At 34.0% G+C, this 19,491-nt stretch overlaps 1 protein-coding gene across 1 annotated transcript in view; it reads left to right on the top strand.

Annotated features, from left to right (window-relative positions):
• Positions 1 to 19,491, top strand: part of LOC145693299 (clavesin-2-like) — a 58,399-nt gene that overhangs the window by 30,352 nt on the left and 8,556 nt on the right. Inside the window, exon 6 of the mRNA XM_081769158.1 lies at positions 9,658 to 9,768. Within this exon, the coding sequence (XP_081625284.1) occupies positions 9,658 to 9,768 (111 nt within the window). The remainder of the gene's footprint in view (positions 1 to 9,657; positions 9,769 to 19,491) is intronic.

Below are 19,491 nucleotides of genomic sequence, written 5' to 3'. Positions count from 1 at the left end.
AGATCGTTTAAAGAATCTGAAAATTTTTATGGCTTAAACAATTTTCAGTACTATGTAGGAACAAGTGGAACAATTTTTCATGAATCGAATGAATAAGTGGAGTATGTTTTTATGAATCGGAAGATATTCATGACTTTTAATAAATTGAAATTTCAGATAATAGAATGGGATATTTGTACTCTACGAACTCGAGGTATGTTCTCTGCACTTTGCATACACACACACACACACACACACACACACACAGAGAGAGAGAGAGAGAGAGAGAGAGAGAGAGAAAGTAGTTGAATTGAGTTGATTTTGAGTTTAACGCCCCTTTCAACAGCGAGACTATATAAAACGGTACCAACTGGTTAACGTAGAATCCGAACTATATGAGCTCCCGCTGAGAATCGAAGCCAGGTTTCCCATGCCAAATGCGCTTATGCTAACCGCTTAGCAACGAAGGAGCTCGCAGAGCAAGAGAGAGAGAGAAACACTGTAAAATTTTATTTCCCAACTTGAACCCAGATAGCACAGAAAAATGTTTAAAAATTTGCAAAGGCAAACTAAAAAGTTTGCAAAAAAAAACTTGCCTTTTCAAACAAGAAAATTTGCCGGAAGTTCAATGCAAATAACGAGGTTGACGCTGGCTGAGTTTGCAGCAAAGTTGCCTCAGAAAATGAAAACATCTGCCAATACAAACGAAATGTTTGCGACTGCACAGCAAGAAAGTTTGCCAGGACTTTGCTGCAAATATTTTGCGCAAATTTTCTTTGACAAAATTTCCGAAAATGAGCTGATAAATTTGGTGAAATTATTAAAAAGTTTGCAGCAACATTGCAGAAAGTGTTTTTACGATCGGAAGATCACGTTTGCTGCAAATGTATCAGGTAATGTTTGCTGCAAATTTATAAAGTGAAACCTAACTTTATGAAACATCAAAATTTTAAAATGTGGATCCGTGTTTTCTTAGTGGCAAGCATTAAACATCTTTAGCTACTTGCCAAAGATAAGAAACTTACGAACGATAAACGCACAGACAAAGGATATCGTAATTTATCTACTTACTCAACGATCATATCTCTCACACACATTCACAAAATAACGTCAGGCTGCCTGGGTCAATAAAAACATCTGATAAGAGACCAGTGAGTTTATTCTGGAGTCCTCTGGTGCATTGGTTTTTCTCGATTCTCACTTCCCGCTTGTTTTGTCACAATTGATGTAGCGCAGTGAATTCTGGGTACGATGCGCGTGCACTCGGTAATATCATCACATATTTGCTTTCAGCAAGTTTTTCGAAACAAGTTTTTTTTTTTTTTTTTTTTTTTTTTTTTTTTTTTTTTTTTTTTTTTTTACAGAGTTTCAAACTGTTTGCGACGGCAAACTTTCAACGCTATATTTTCAAAAGAAGATGCAAGTTAATTGCAGTGGTGAATTTATTTTTACAAATCAGCGAAAATTTGCAGATCGTATTGAAAGCTTTTAATAAATAGTAAGAAATTTTGCCTTCGCAAACTTTCAGATTGTTTGCTCCACTAAACGAAGCAAAAATATGCCGCAAGTATTCGTGCTATCTGGGAAATTGAAAATTTTCCGGTTCCTGAAAGCTAATTGGAAAATTATAATTTGTTGCTGACTAACTTTCCTCTACTGAAATTTAATTTTGTAGCTCTATGTGCAGTTAAATATAGTGGAAAATTTTCCCCCTAATATCACTTTACATAATATCCAAAATTGTCAGGCCTATGAAAAGTGTTTTCCACTTGTTTTTACATCGTGATGAAAATTTTCCAATCTATGAAAATTCCTCTAACTTGTTTCTACAGAGCAATAAAACTTTCCGATTCACAAAAAAGTTGTTTTACTTCTTGCTTCAAAATGATGAAAACTTTCCGACTCATAAAAAGTTCTTCAATTTTTCCATATAAGGCAGAAAATATTTGGATTCATGAAAAATTGTTTAACTTGTTCCTACATAGTACTGAAAATTGTCTGAGCCATGAAAATTTTCAGATTCTTTAAACGATCTTTTACTTTTTAACATTTCTATACATGAATTCAATCAATTTCATAATTGCTGAGGAATTGTTACTTGATTACTGATATTTTTTAGAACGGAAAATTTTTCGGAAAAATATAGCGGAAAATTTTCCGAAATGGAAAATTTTCCACCTCACATCACTATTTGGAAGTCAACTCTTTGGTCTGTCTAAAATTAAAAATGCAATAGTAAATTAGTAAAATAAATACTATTATAAATATAACAATAAAACAAAACTTCAAAGCGTATTTCACATTCAATTAGAGCTCACTCGTAGCTAAGTGGTTACCATAAGCGCCTTTGGCGTAGGACTTTCGGGTTCGATTCCCGGTGGGAGCTCATGTGGTTCGGATCCCACGTTTAGCAGTAGGTCCGCGTCTCATATAGCCTTGATGCTGAAAGGAGCGGTAAATTGAAATCAAATCAAATCAAATTTACATTGAATTATATTACGGTCCTGTTATTTCGAAACGTCATCTGTACAGCACTACATTGAATTATATAGGTTATTTTCAAATTTACACTGTTTTACACTTCGTCGTCGCTTATTTTGGCCTCTCCTGCTCTGACAACATTCGGGAAATCGCTGGTCATTTCTGGGTTTAAGATATTCAGACTCGCTCGCAGACTTCTCGCTTCCACTTTCGTGTTCACTCACTTCTACATTATCTTTTTGTTATGATTTTCCTCAGACAAAGCTTCCACGAGATCATCTTGGCTGATTTATCCGAGTACTCCTTTCCTAACATTTCCCTCCGTTCTTTTAAGCTGTTCATTCTAGTTTGCTCTTTTTTCACACTTTGTATCAGTTCGTTAAGTCTGCCGACCTCTCTTATGTCCATTAAAATAATATTTATGTTTATAAAGCTTAAAATAGCGCAAAGCAAGGGTTACGTGCGGAGCGAAACACTGAAAAAAATACACGTTTAGTCGCGCGCGGTGGAAAGCACTGCAAAGTCACAAAACAATTACTTGTAGTTAAAGTAAACAACGGATAACGGAGTGATTGAGCAGGAATGTTCGGGAAGGTGAGGGGGAAGATTAGCTGGACGGTGGAGTCTGTCTGACAAACAGGGTGGACACGATAAAAAATAATTTTCCTGCGATGCTTTTGACCGCGGCGCGACTACTACAAGATTAATCATTAGACCACAAGTACTTAGCCCTGAATTCATTGTCATTGATGCCTTTACACTAATTGAACTCCGTGTCCCCGTTTTGAAACTTCTATGATATTTTTCTTTGTTCATAGATAATTTCGTATTTCGCTTATGTTGTTGTCACTTACCTATATTACACATTATTTGTCTTTACAACTTCTATCGTCTTACGTAACGTATTCTCATTGCCTCTTCCCACAAAACTATAGCTTTGACTAATTTAATTTTCATATTGTCGACACCTGCCAGTGTACGAATGCCACACTCAAAAACAGGTGTAAATTTACTTCCTTAACAGATTTGAAGAAAAATGGAAAGTATTTTTACAGAAATAATAATAATAATAATAATAATAATAATAATAATAATAATAATAATAATAATAATAATAATAATAATAATTACCTGTAAAATAGTTTTATCTTATATAGGTGGATTATATAGTTAATTTATAGAAGCCCAAAATTTTTATTGATGATTCTCTTCACTGAAAGTTTCGTGCTTTTTTATTCAAGTAGCTTCCTCTGCATTCTCTTGTTTCTTGGTGAAATATGCAAAATGTAGCGACTTTGCGAAAAATTGAACCGGAGTCATACTCCTGAACGTGAACATTCAAGCTATTAGGAGCATGCGTGCAGCCAAGTGTTTCTGTATTAAATTCCTGGTAATGCCATAGAAATTTCGGTGTTGTTTTAGCGGCATGTTGTACAGTGGTAAGGTGGACACCTTTTGGTAAGCCTAAAGTTGACCACACTTATTGAACGTGTACAGATTGCCGGTTCTTTTACTCAAATTTATACATGGAACAATTTTAAGTATAATAGAAAGAAATACATATATTTATGAATAAAATTTACAAAAAAAAAAAAAAAAAAAAAAAAAAAAAAAAAAAAAAAAAAACCTCAGCCTTAGATTGTTGGCTGCTAGTTGAACAGAAGGTATGAACTAATAAGTTGGTCACAGAATAATATTATTGGCGACGATTTTACTGTTGCCAACATGAAAAATTTTAGCCATAGAGCTCCATACCAATATCTCAATAATCAATATCGTGAGTCGAGATTTACAAATGGCACTAAGAATTTCTGTTGCTTATTTTGTAAGTACTTTCAGTAATTTGGCATACAGCCATACCCCTAAAATGTAAATCTGCACACTGAATTTTTTTTCAAACTTGGGATGTCTTGCCTAATTTGAAATAGGTGGCAACCTTACGCAGTAGTTGGAGAACAACTCGGAATTAAAAAGAAATGTAGAAATATATTATCTAGAAAGCAGAGCTGGCTCGTCCATATAGAAAACCTAGTCGGCTGCCTAGGGCGGAATGGCTGGCACTTTTTTTTAATGTCAGGTTTATCAACCTTAGCCAAAACGTACGTGCGCCAGAACCCCACACACTTAGGAAAGGAAGTTAATGAAAAGTGGGATTACCCAAGATCGATTACTGCTCACCTATACGGAGCGGGGAAACGTATATCTGGCCATAGTACGTTTCCCTGTGTCCACTGTTCATTCTATGACTGAAGAAGATCTGCATTATCTGAATATCCAGACTCCGGATGCTCGTACAAATGTCACTGGCCTAAAGTTTCCACATGAGGTATTCAATGGAAACTTAAAGTCTGAAGCCCTACTTCAAGAATTATCCCTTCACATTCCTGCCCATGTAGTACCAAATACCCACCTCTTCCTTTTTTCCCGCTCTAGACTATCGATTATTCAATGATCTCTCTTTCACAGAGCACCAAATTTATATAATCAGATAACAATTGACGAGAACATTTTTTAAGCTACTCAGCTTTTGACAGAATAATTACACAAATTCAAAATAATTAAAAATGAATTTAGAAACTTCATCTTTGCTTTGTTTTTTTTATTATTTTTATTTTCTTCTGTTGTAAATACATGTTTGTTATGTTTTCTTATGTAAATGGCATTCGTTATGCTGTTTTTGAGTATCTGTTGAACTAAATAAATAAAATAATAATAATAAAAAGCAATTATTCAATTTGGCAACGCTACGAAGAGAATGAGCATTTACGAAGAATCACACGTCATGATAAAGACATACTCATTACCTGGGGAAAAATATAAAAAATGAATTGATCCAATTTTTAGCTCGTGCCATAGATAGAGAGATCTTATTAATTAAATTCTTTATCAATTCAAAAAGCTAAATATTTTCCCAACATATTGGACTTACCCCAGACGCTAGTCACACAGAGCAAATGACTATGATAATTAAATTGGTGCAAATAATTTCTTCTTCTGGGGTAACGTCAGAGAAAGAATGTAAATTTAATCACGATCTGGTGAAAAAGCACTTTTTGGAATTTATGCCCCTGCCAGGAAGTACCGGAGCGTCTATGACTGATGTAATTCTTGAAAAGTTAAAAGGTTTGTCATTACCCGTTGAGGATATTCTAGGAGAAGTTTACGACAATGACAGTAATATGAAAGGAAATGAAAGTGGTGTTCAGAAAAGGATTTTGGATTTTAATCCACGTGCATTCTATGTTCCATATTGCTCGCATACTATAAACTCGTAGTCAATGACGCAGCTTCATGTTGCTTGGAAGTAACCATGTTTTTTGAAGTGATCCAACGAATTTATGTGTTCTTTTCAGTATCGGGAGATTTTACGCCGTCACGTACCATCTTTGATTGTCAAACTCCTGAGTGGTACACGATTATCCAGTCGAATTGATGCACTTACGCTTCTGTGTTATCAGTTGTCAAGTATATGTGATGCTTTGGAAGAAATATCTGAAGATACCTCTCTTACAGGATCCAAAGGCTTTAGGAAAACAAAAAAAGACAGAAGCACTTGGGTTCCTTAAAAACCCCTCAGACTTTAAGTTTCTAGTTGCTCTTGTCACATAACACAACATTTTGTTTCAAGTCAATTTAGCAAGTAACATACTACAAGAAAAGGATTTGTCTCTCTAAAGAGCAGTAGAACCTGAAAAGAACAGAACAGTATTTAGTCAGTGGTAGAAGTGATTTGAAATGCGAGGGAACTCTGGTTGATGCTTGTGAGTAGCAGAAAAAGTTGGAATAGAACCATTTTTTGAGAAAGAGAATGTCTGCATTCGAAATAAAAAGACAATGTTTGGCTATGAATCAACAGATGAATCTGCAAATGTAACTGACCCCGCGGAAAAGTTCAAGATCCATTTTTATTTTGCTATTTTACACATGACTATGAATGCAGTCAAAGAAAGTTTTTCCCAGTTAAATGATATGTTATCTTCGGATTTTTGTGCAACATTCATGATCTCAAAAACAAAAACGCAGCAGAGATCAAAACTGTTGTGTGAAAACTTGGGAAAGGCCTTAACAGTTGAAAATAAAGAAAGTGTGAAGGAATATGATATTGACGCTTTAGGAGTTGTTCTGAGTTCAGAAGAATTTGTCATCAATTTAACACTCAGTATCAAACCCTAAGGAAGTGTTGCGCTACATTTACCACCATGGTCTTGAAAATAGATTTCCTAATGTATGTGTAGCTCTTCGTATTTTGCCCACGTTGCCAGTGTCCGTGGCTAGTGTGAAACGACGTTTCTCGAAACTAAAACTTATTAAAACATATCTTCGTTTGCAATGTGCCATGAAAGACTAGTAGGTCTAGCCACAATTTCTGTTGAAAGTGAGTTAGCAAGACAAATAGACCGACAGTCTTAGTGAAAGAGTTTGCAAGTATGAAAGCAAAGAAAGTATCGTTAAGGTTATAAATGCTGTTGCTTAATTTATCTCAAACAGTGAATGAGAGACTTATGTAAATATTAAAATGTACTATCCCGACATCACGAACTATTTTTTTACACTTGTGCAAACATAACTGATTTTTCTGTGATATTTGTTGAATGTAAATAAATCTACTCCAATCAAAAATTATACAGAGTAAGTATAAACTTTGTATTACTAGTTTAGACTAATTATTAAAGTACAAATTGTTTAAAACACAAAGCTGTTTATAGTATACCTCTTAACTTTTGATTTCCTTAAACAGGCAAAAATTAAATTTTTTTGACACATTGTAGTCACGAACCACGTTTTCTATGGAATCTTATTAAAAAGAATCACAATCATCCTTTGTTTTATATTTACAATGGACATCAACATGGCTTACATCGCAACAAAACTTTAATTTCCTGTTGCCCTGTGGCTATATTAATAAAATTTCGTTCCAAATGTCGCAGCAGTAAAATTAAAAAAAAAAAAATAATTGGCTTATAGATTACTTATTAATACCGTATAGAGAGGCATTGGGAGTAAGTTTTATTTTATTTAATGCTTAAACAAATGGTAAGAATGTGATGATGTAGTAAAAATATCAGGGAGTGACAATACTTCACTTTGGTTTGGGTTTGGGGAAGGAGATTATGGGGGCGCAAACATGTTTTTCGAATAGGTTATAAAATATCCTAGAGCCGCCTCTGCTAAGAAGCTAAAAATAGTTGTGATGAGAATTTCATGTACTGGTTTCATATCATGTAGAAAATAAGCCGTCTAGAAAACAGAACTCACGTGGTCCGATCTTCATACGACTATCTTCATCTGAAATTATTGAGAAAGATCTTTAAATAGATTTTAAAGAATAGCAGTAATAAATAAATAAATAATAAAAATGAAGAGAAATGCAAATACACTATATAAATTATAAAATGCATTATCTTTATGGCAAAAGAAGTAAATATCTACTTCAAAAAAGAGTAGTGCATTTTTATTGACTTGTTTATATTATTATTATTATTATTTTGGATGTGTTTATACTATACGTATGTGTTAATTTGGTTTCCAAATGAAACTCACCTTGATACTTTTCAAAATTATACGATAAATCTAAACAATATTGCCAGAGGACATGAGCTACGTATCAGATGTTTAAAAAAAAAGTAATGGGAAACGTAAAATTAATGCAGATAAGCATATCACAGAACAGGATAAAAGTTGCTCTCGGAAGGTATTGAAATACGTTTCATTTCCATGTTTTTATTTTTATTTTATTTTTGTCTTGCTGGATCATCAACTTTAAAACAAAATTAGTAATTAGTTAAAATATTTATTTATAAGCTGTTAAATTCAAATAAGTTACGTTTAAATATGCAGAATATTATACTTGAAGGTCGATAACGTAGCCGTAATTTCAGATAGAAATATCTTATTAAATATTGATCAAGTAGTACATCATTTAGGAGCTAGAGATTTAGGAGAATATCGAAAGAGTAAAAGTAAAATAGGAAAAGCTCTAAAAACAAATACGTCTTAAAAACAGATTAAGGAATGAGTAAATTAATAACAAACCTAATAGGGACACATTTCGACGCAAAATTTTATTCTTCGGACATTAATTACGGATTGATGACTTTACTATTTCATTTTTGTAATAATAATAATAATAATAATAATAATAATAATAATAATAATAATAATAATAATAATAATAATAATAATAATAATACGAAAAAGAAGAAAAGGAAATTCAACAGGATTAACATAATTAATTTTGGAAATAATATGTAGCTTTTGCAGAATGCATATATAAGAATGTTAAGCATATTTAAGAGCTTTTAAGAATGTTAAGAGCTTTTTAATTATGTAATATTCCAACTTCAAAAACCGACCCTTGTTTGCTGCTGCTTAATACATCTTTTCTTTTATATATATATGTAAATGAATGTATGTGTGTGCCAGCATAACTTTGAAACACCTTGAGCAATTTTAACCAAGCTTGGTACACATGTTACTCACAGTCTGTTGGGGTAAGACTTCCCATAGCACACTGCGGGGGAAGAGGGAGGAGGATACATAAAAATGACCGAAATATAAGCATCTTTTGCAGTAGAGACAAGGTAAACGGCATCTAATATGAAATCATATGAAGAAAATGGCTGCTATGTACTAGACTGTTTGTAAACAATAACGTAATAAATGTCTCCCTTAACACCTCATTTTCGCTCAGCTGTAAGAATCAAAACTGTATTTTAAAAAAAAGCGATAATTGCCATGGCTTTCGGCTCAGCATATTGATAACATATTGTTACAAACCACCATTTCTTCCCCTCTGAGTGTTTATGCCTCCAGTTAACACGATTTATACTCGTGATAAAATGAAATTTGTAAACCCTATAAACCTTAAATGGCGAGAAGTGATAAGGTATCCACGAAACTGGACACAAGAACAAACTTTTTGTTGCGTAAGATGGTCCTAGCTTGGTCGTTAAAGTGTTTCAAATTGTTGTTGTCTGTTTAACTAAAAATATACGTTTCTTTTAAGTATTTGGTGTTGATGTTGTGATGCTAAATTGTGTATATGAAGTTTAATTTATTAAATAATAAACACAATATTATGTCTTCAACACTTTTATTCAGATTGTATTGAAGGTATTATACATAATAGTAATATTGCTTGAATTTATAATTGAACAATTTCTGAATATGCAAATAAGTATATTTTTTGTGTTGCAGGAAACATTTCCTTTAAGATTCAAGAAAATCATTGTTGTAAATCAACCAATTTTCTTCGATGCCTTATATGCGTTATTCAGACCCATTTTGTCGGAAAAAATGAAGCAGCGTGTAAGTATAGTACTTGAATTCGATAACTAATACTTCAATATTAGACTGGAATGCTTTAGAATTATTTTATTTTATTCTGTAATTTTGAACTCAATCCTTAATAGTATGTAGTATGTATTAAACGATCAAACTCTATGCTAAAAGAAACCTAAAGATTTAACACTGTAGGTACTGAAGCTTGCCGATGGATGTTATCTTCTGTCAATTATATTGAATCAGAATTAATTTTACTAGTGCTCGGAATTTAATCCTGTAGTGGACGCTTTAGTTTGTAGGAAACCTACCACAATTTAAATTTATACCATGAGTTTAATCTACCAGTTTGATGGAAAATACTTAATGTAAATTTAAATCCGAATCTCAGCTTTCAAAAACATTATTTATAATTTCGGTAGGTACTAAATTTTTTCAAATCTATGCTATAATGTTGCGAGTGGCGTGTTTGCCTACATGTATACTCCACAAAACAGCTGGGTTGTTTGTAACTGAGTATCTATGACAGGTCTACTTCGCGATTCCCTACGCTAGAAACTAACATGACTGCCTAAAAAAAAAAAAAAAAAAAAAAAAAAAAAAAAAAAAAAAAAAAAAGTCTACTTATCATTTTCCTACATTAAGACATATTCCTGTCACTCAGTTTCATTAGTTACTTTCAAAATCTTCTGTAGAATCATCTAAGTACTCCAAGGTGTACTCTGTGTTCTAGAAGTAAGTGTGTACTTGCAGGATTAAGATATGATCTATTACGGAAAGCAAAATTCGAGGGTGACAAATATCGAGATCTTCTTTCTAATAAGTTCTAACGTATTTCGTTTCCTACTTTTTTCATTCTTTTAAAATCGACTATTGCAGATTCGATGAGCAAATAAAGTTCTTTTTATGCAGTAAAATGTTTACACTGCGAATTTTTCTTAATCGTGGTTATCTAGTTATCTTTTCTTATCTAGTTCTTGATAACTAGGGAAACTGTAAACAGAAATAAACTAATAAATGAATAAATGAAAAAGACAAGCGTGCTTGATTACATGCAAATCGCAGACGCTTTAACATTTCAATTTTTGAGCGTTGTAAGCAGAAACAACTAACATTATGAATTTTAGATTATACCTAGGTATGCATAAGCAAAATATTCACGTAGGGAATAAACAGATTAATTTCAACATGTTAAGTAATTTTCCTGGTTCAACTAAATTTCAACAGGTTAAGTAACTTTCTTGGTTCAACTATTTTTGCCTTATTTCTTTTAACACAGATGTACTTCTTTCCGGTGCATTTGAAATAATGTTAAGAAAAATTCTATGTACCAGGACAGCCATCCTGAGTGAGTTTTTCCTGGGATTTCCTAATTTACACCAGGTAAATGCACCGCAGGTCCCAGGCCACTTTCTTCCTTCCCTTTCCTCGAATAGTGTGCTCGTCGAGGGACGTCATCCCTCCTACGTGACAGGCTAACATGGCCGTAGATGCCGAAAGCCCAGAAATCGAAATGATTTATAGGAACACACACACACACACACACACACACACACACACACACACACATATATATATATATATATATATATATATATATATATATATATATATATATATATATATATATAGATAGATATAGATATATATGTGTGTGTGTGTGTGTGGAGAGAGAGAGAGAGAGAGAATCAGAAGCGAGAATTGATAACAAATTACTTACCAGGAAACAGTACAAATACAATCACATCACTAGGAAATACCCTAAGCAATGAATCATGGTTACAAGCATCATTACCAGTCCGAAATGGAGGTCTCGGAATCCGTCGGGCCACAAATTTTGCTAAACCGTCATTTGTTGCTTTTTTCTATGGCTCAAGTAAATTAACTGGAACTCTGCTACAGAGAGAAGTCGAATTGGACACCGATTCAGAGGCACAAAACTGCATCGACAATTGGTCTAATTTAGTGGGGTCTGCTCCTCCGGCTAACGAGAAAAGAAATTTTAAATCAGCCTAGGACAAACCCATAGTAAAACATCATATTTCTTCATTAATACAATCAAATCATAAGATCGAAGACAAGGCCAGATTCCTCGCTGTTTCGCCTCCGGAAAACGGTGCATGGCTTCAAGCTCTACCGTCATCTTGTGTTGGTTTACATCTCAGCAATGAAAGTTTTCGTATAGCTACAGCTCTGCAGTTAGGAGCAGATATTTTCGAACCACACCGTTGCCGTGCTTGTAATGCTCTCGTCGATAAGAGAGGCTTACATGGCTTATCATGCAAGAGCAGCGCAGGTAGACAATCACGGCACTCAAGTGTGAACGATATCATTTTGAGAGCTCTCACATCTTCAGTTGTCTCATCAGTACGAGAACCAAACAGATGCAGTCGTTCAGACGAAAAAAAGACCGATGGAATGACTTTAGTGCCCTGGAAAAAAGGGAAAGCTCTAGTTTGGGACTTCACCTGCACAGATACTTATGCTCCTTCCCATCTTCCACATTCATCATCACGCGCAGGTCTCGTAGCTGCTCGTAAGGAGACCAACAAGAGGAATAAATATATTAATCTTGTTGATAAATATTGGTTTGTTCCAATTGCCATCGAGACAAGTGGAACTTGGGGTCAAGAAGGAGCTAATTTTATCAAGGAAATCGGCCATCCTATTTCACTTATATCGGGAGATAAACGATCTAAATCTTTCCTTATTGAACGGATCAGTATCGCAGTTCAACGTAGGAACGTGTTAGCCATTTTGGGTACGTTACCCACCGGTAAAGAATTAGAGATCTTTCTCATATAAGGAAGAAAATAACGACTTGGTTTCTGAGTACCAACGACGGAAAGATATTTTAAACAATATGCACTTAAGAATTTAGCAGATCATAAGTGTCATTGTCATTGAAAGATACATTTTCATTTTCATTTTTACAATCCCAATTTGATTCTAATGTATATCTTTCTTTTGCCATTATTTCTTGTTCTTTTAGCATTTCTTATTTTGCCACAATTTCGTCTTCTCTTAATAGTATTTATTTTTCTATTTATCCTGTTAAATGCTTATGATCATTATGAATTAGTTTAAGTCGATCATATATTAAATCAAAATGTCATCATATATATTTTATAGAAAGTTTTGTAATTTGATAATGTACATTAAATTATTATACTATGATATTAAAACAATATGAATAGAAAAAAAAAACCTAGGAAAGTACACTATGAGTACTTTCGTTAAATAACTTTATCAGATAAGAAGATAAAGAGGTTGGGAGAAAAAAAGTTGACGAACTGGGAAAAAGTTAAACGTCTAGTTGGAGTCACGTTAGAATACGTGGACATTTCAATATGGTGCTCTCTAAACGCGTATCAGCTTCTCTAACACTCTTATAGTGCACTTTTTCTTCATGATATGATTATTTTTTTTACATTTTTTGTTATAAATTATATATACTTATCCATTTCTTACTTAAATTGTTCTAAAGCGAAAATATGAAATACTATTTTGTACTATTATAATAGTGCGGTCTGTAAGTGCAATAATTTGTATGGATCGTGCATTTCCGGTTACCAGCACGAAATTTGGTCAGAGTGTTTAACGCGATATGTAAATGAGAAAAAAGCCGGGAGACAGCTTTTCAATATGTTTCGTGTGACTCTGGTCGCCATCTTGAAAAATGGTCTACTTTTCAGAAGTTCCCTAAATTTTGTCTAATTTACATCGTCTTTGGGCTCAAATTCACAGGGAAAACGACTATAGAAGACTGTGAACTGCTAGACAATACGGCAATTAGTGTTGTAAATAGAAAAAAAACGGTTCGTATTTTTTCAGAAATGTACGTTTTTTTTTAGAAAAAAAACATTGCCTCTCGCTTTTTTTCTAAATTTCGTTTTTTTTCAAATAGTCATTTGTAATGCATCTTACGTCTATTTAAGTATGAAATATTTTTATGTAGGTGTAATCACCGTAAAATGCAACATAAATTGAATGCTAAATACTGATACGCTACAAATATTTTACAATTTATATGAATACCATACCTATTAACAATTCGGGTTTCCGCAGTTTTCATCAATATCAACTAAGAAATAAAAGTAGAAATGAAATTTTGTTTTTTCGTGAAAGCAGGCCTTTAATAAGCACGAAAATAATGTCACGAACAGTATACAATTCCAATAACTTGTCTAATGGTAAAAACTAATACTAATTTGCCTAATAGTATTTTTCTAAATGTCATATATAAATAATTTGTCGACTAGATATATATGATATGCAGAGCCGGCTCTACAATTTATGCAGTGGCGTGGGAGAACCAGAATATAGTTGCGAAAACCATAAAATATATTTGTTTTTTCTTTTTTTTTTTTTTTAATAGTTGCATGAACCATATTTATTGTTATAGATAGGTGTTTACAAAAGCGCACGATACACAAGCCTGTCAACTCCAAACTGGCAACCAACGCTACAGAATTGTGTGTAAGGGTTTCCTAGGAAGGTAGAGTGGGGGAGGTGATTGTTTTCTGAGCAGTGTTGCCAATCTGAAAATTTACAAATTACTGCCGGCTTGTGAGACCGGTGTTTCGGGTTAAGGGTTAAGACAAATCATTGTTGACCAAAAATACACATTTAGAAAAACACCACACCTAAAATACATATTGTAGGAAAACATGAGCAGAAAGCACTCAATTTTTACTGCTGCTTGCAATAAATGCCAGCAATATCACAACGAGCTCAGTGACATGGATGTTGATTAGATTAGATTATGTTCTTTCGTGTTTTGTTCACTGAGTGTTCATGATATTTAGCAATGTTGTAATTTAATTTAAATGTGTATTTTTGGTCAACAATGATTTGTCTTAACCCTTAACCCGAAACACCGGTCTCACAAGCCGGCAGTAATTTTTAAATTTTCAGATTGGCAACACTGTTCAGAAAACAATCACCTCCCCCACTCTACATTCCTAGGAAACCCTTACACACAATTCTGTAGCAGCGTTGGTTCTTGGTTGTCAGTTTGGAGTTGACAGGCTTGTGTATCGTGCGCTTTTGTAAACACCTACTATAACAATAAATATGGTACATGCAACTATACAAAAAAATATATTATGGTTTTCGCAACTATACGTATAGTTGTCCCTATATTGACTATATTCTGGTTCTCCCAACTATACTTTTTTTCAGTGATATTTACAATTTTGTTTCGGGAGGGGCTTTGCTAACTTTCGGGGGGGGGGGGGGGCTTTGCCTGAAAATGTGAAAATTCTGCAAGATATTTCATATACTTTACTATAGTAAGTACGATTTCGGGGGGGGGGGCTTAAGCCCGGAAGCCCTCCTAAATACGCCACTGTATATATGCAACACGTGCATTTGCGTGGAACGGCAAGCTTGGATGGTCCGGCAAAATCTGTCATAAGTATATTATTTAAATTAAATATTTCTTGTTGGAAACAGATTTCATGATGATGGTAGTTACATTTACTAAGCTGACCTATTTGAATACTACATTCATAAATTATGTTTAGGTTGCATGAGTTTAAGGCCACATGGACAATGCTAAAGCATATGGTCGAATAAATCCGAGCACAAATTGCTTGATTGTTGTCAAATGCAAGAATTCAATTCTCGGATAGTAGTGAATATCTGTTCCATTTAGTAAGTTATCACAGTTTTGATATGAAAGTAGTCTTGTTTTTGTCAGAAGCAAGTTCCTTATCATTGAAGATAGAAATAAGTTTTTTTTTTAAAATGTTAGATGTAGAAGAAAAATCAAGAAATAAAGATAAAAGAGCTAGTTGCACTGGAATTGCAAACTGAAACATTGAGATTGAAGCTCGATAGTGAATTCTATAAAAAGGATTACCATCTTCCCTATGCAGGTGTGTTTGCTTTTATCATAATAGATTAACTCATTAACATTTAAAGAAAAAAATAGATACAACGGAATTGCATTTTTAGTAAGTATTTAAGCCTTTCTGAGTGCGACTGCACTTACCCTCACCTTTGTTGTTCATGCTGGAGTAGCATACTTAAAATAATGACTTCTAAAATTTATTCTTTCTGGAGAAAGGGGGAGGCGGCAAATTATGCCATTGCACGAGGCGACAAATTGACTAGGATCTGAATATAGGATGACTCAATTTGAAGTAATGCAGGGTGTTTCAAAATTAATATTAGGTTTTTGACACTTTGTAGTATCTATTACAATTGACTTACAATTCTAAATATTATATCAAATGAAAGAGCAACTCAAACAGTTTTGTACGCACGCATGTGCATACGTTGTTTCTTCTGGCTGCCGTTAGAAAGAGTAAGTAGCAAAGATGGAGACTAGATAGCAGAAAGCTTTTTGTGTTTTAATAAAGACTGAACCTGTACAGTGCAACCGTCTGTGTGAAGAATATTAAGGAGACGCTTGCAACTACGTCTTTATTGTTTACAGTTGCTACAGGTCTAAAACCTAAACTACGGTTTACGTGCCAATTTCGCAAGTGAAATATTGCTGCATAACAATGAAGATTTTCTGGATCGTGTCGTCTACAGTGATAAATCGACTTTTCACTTAAGAGCTAATGTGAACATTCATAATGTTTGCATCTGGCCGTCAGCAAATCCTCAGGAGATGGTACAATTGAAACGAAACTCCCCTAAATTGAATGTGTTTTGTGCCATATAGCGGAAAGTTTATGGGCCTTTCTCGCCTATCGACTAGATGTGTGCCGTGTGATGAATGAATCTCACATTGAACACTTGTAGCAAAGACTGTTTGAGGTGCTCTTTTACTTCATGCATTGCTTATAATTGTTCGTAAAATGTAATAAGTACTACGAAGACTTAAAACCCCAAAATTTATTTTGAAACACCCTACATATCTCACCAACAGAGTTGGAACTAAGATGTAAAAAGGAGAAAAAAAATTTCCTTATAAAGTTATTGTTTACAACGATATTATTATTAGTCGAGACTATAGCTACAACAACAACACGAGTTAGTAGTCAAAAAAATGTAATCAAGTGTATACTCGGTGGTCAAGGTGGCCAAAGTGGCACACACAGGTGTGTCACTTGTTTAATCCGCTTCAGTGTGGACACTAATTAAGATATCGGGATATTATTCTTGCAAAATGTGGTTGGACTATAGTTTATCATATTAATTTCTTTTTCTTCTGGTGTCGAATTTCGCCCCAGTAAAAAATTCGAGAATTTTCTAATTTTGAATTTCCTTTACTTTTTTTCCCTGTAGTTTCCTTCGTTGTAGAAAGACATCCTTAAGACTTGCCAGGTAGATACCTCGGATGGATACCTAACTGCTGACATCAATTGGACGGGCCTGCGCGTAGTGTTGCCAATTAGGGAATTTAAAATTCTCCTATATTTGGGCAAAAAATTAGAAATTTTTGTTTATAAATCCGTAGCTATACGTCCGAGTGCAAGTCAACTTACGCCAATCGAACATTTGTCCTTACTTAACAAACGAAAGTACAGATCGTTACATGGGGTAATTAGGGGACGCACGTAAAATTCGTATTTAGGTTCTAGCCCTTGATTTTTCTAGTTTTTCCTTGCCTTTCTCTTTACCGTAATATATTTTTGATAATTAGAAGCTTTGTTCCTTAAATATCGCCATAATACTTGTAGGATATATTAGTGGTGTACCAATGTTTAATTTAAAATAGTTTGCGTCTGTCTGGTTGCAGTGTTGCCAGCTACAGAATATTTTAATTCCAGATTTTAGGGGGAAATTTTGGAAAAATTACATGTTTTGTCTCTATTATTTCCCTCTTGTTGGCTATATCAGAACAAATGTACCAGTATCTGGAGGTCTCGTGTTTGCTCTACACAACGCACTATAGAAAGTTTCAATAGGATAATTAGGGGAAGTACAGTTGAGGTTTACAGTGGACCTTGTTCTCTAATTGGAAAGATAACTGTGATTTTTTTTAAGGTAGAATGAGATATTTGTTATTGACATGCTTACTTTATTAGATGTCACAAAACTTGTAGGATATATTAGAGGAATACCAAAGCTTATTTTAAGATAGTTTCTGTGTGTCTGATAGTAGTGTTGCTAGCTACAAAAAAATTTAATTCCAGATTTTAGGGGCAAATTTTGGGAAAAAATCCCTTTTTTATTTCTATTATTTCCTTCTTGTTGGCTACATTCAAACAAATGTACCAGTGTCTAACAGCCTCATCCTTAGCCTACACAGCGCACCATAAAAAGTTTCACTAGAATAATTAGGTGAAGTACAGTTGAGGTTTATAATAAACCATGTTCTGGAAATTGTAAGAAAATGGTGATTTTCTGAGGTAGAATGAGAGTTTTTTTTTTAAATTTCATGTTTACTTTGTTATATATCGCCATGATACTTGTAGGATATATTCTTCGAGTACTACAGTTTATTTTCAGATAGCTTTCATCTGTCTGATGGCAGCGTTTCCAGCCAAAACAATTAATTCCCGCTATTAGGTGAAAAATTCGGAAAATTTCCCTTTTCCCCTCTATTATTACCCTCTTACTGGCTACATTGAAACAAACGTACCACTACCTGAAAGCTTCCTCTTTGCTCTACAGAACGCACCATAAAAAGTTTCAATAGGATAATTAGAGAAGCTGTACCCCGGTATATTTGATTTTTGCCTCTGAGGCGTAAAAAGTGTCAAAATTTCATGTGTATGACATAATTTTTTCTTTCCCTCTTTGAATGGAAGCCAGCGACTTCAGGATTTCACTGTACCTTGTCAACACACCAAAGATTTGTTTAGGTGACTTGAACCCATATAGCAGCAGTGGTGCTAGATACAAAAAAATTTTGAAATTCGGTTAGGGAATTTTTTGTAAATTTTCATCCCTACATTTCCCTCAATAATTTCCCACCCGTTGGTAACACTGCAATGCAACTTACACCAAAAAATAGCTACATCCATTTTCTTAAAAACAAGGCCTTAACCATATCAATCGAATGAATAGTTTTTGAGCAATAAGTCACTAACTGAAAATGTAGGAAAACGCCAAAAATGACCTGGGACCGAAAGGAATAATCACACAATTTTGCTCGTATAGGTTCAAAGAAACAAACGATTTGTACGTTACGAGGGCTTCGACTCAAGTTCTGTTGATTATTTCAATAATCTGCAACATAAATGAATAAATAATAGTTGCCAGAAAAAAAAACAGATTTTTGAAAAAAAAAACATGAAAAAGAACGGTGTTTTTTATTGAAAAAAAACTTCAAAGAAAAAAAACCGTTTTTTTACAACACTAACGGCAATAGCTTTAAATTCTTAAGGGGACTATTGAAATGGCACAGGTATTCTGGGGGGCAGTTATTTTATGTACATAAAAAATAAGGCTATTGTGTTACTTGACCTATATATCAAATCAACATCTCTGGGAAGGGGGCTCATGACAGGCTCATATCCACGGGGTCATGGGGGCAGTCCCTAAATTTCTACTACCCCCCTAGAAGGGCATCTGTCTATAGTTGGGTTCACCAGACGTATAGCGCTAGAAGATTCGTGCCAGTCTGTCCGCGTCGCAGCTCCCACAGGAACCAAAATGTATTAGGACTTCATTTATAACCGTCTAATGACATGCAAGCAGTCCATACACGATGTTATAAAGAAAGTTAATATGCAGCTTTTCAACTGTAGCTCGTTGAAAGTTCGTTGCAAAGATAAGATGAAACGTGCTAGTCCACACAAAGATTCTAACCTGTTCTGCAAGATGTTCATAGCACGTCAGGAA

The sequence above is a fragment of the Thermobia domestica genome, chromosome 8, assembly GCF_964235325.1.
Source record: "Thermobia domestica chromosome 8, izTheDome1.hap1.1, whole genome shotgun sequence".
NCBI classification, from domain to species: domain Eukaryota; kingdom Metazoa; phylum Arthropoda; class Insecta; order Zygentoma; family Lepismatidae; genus Thermobia; species Thermobia domestica.
Note: the sequence above shows the minus strand (reverse complement) of the source record. Positions and strands in the feature narration are given on the sequence as shown.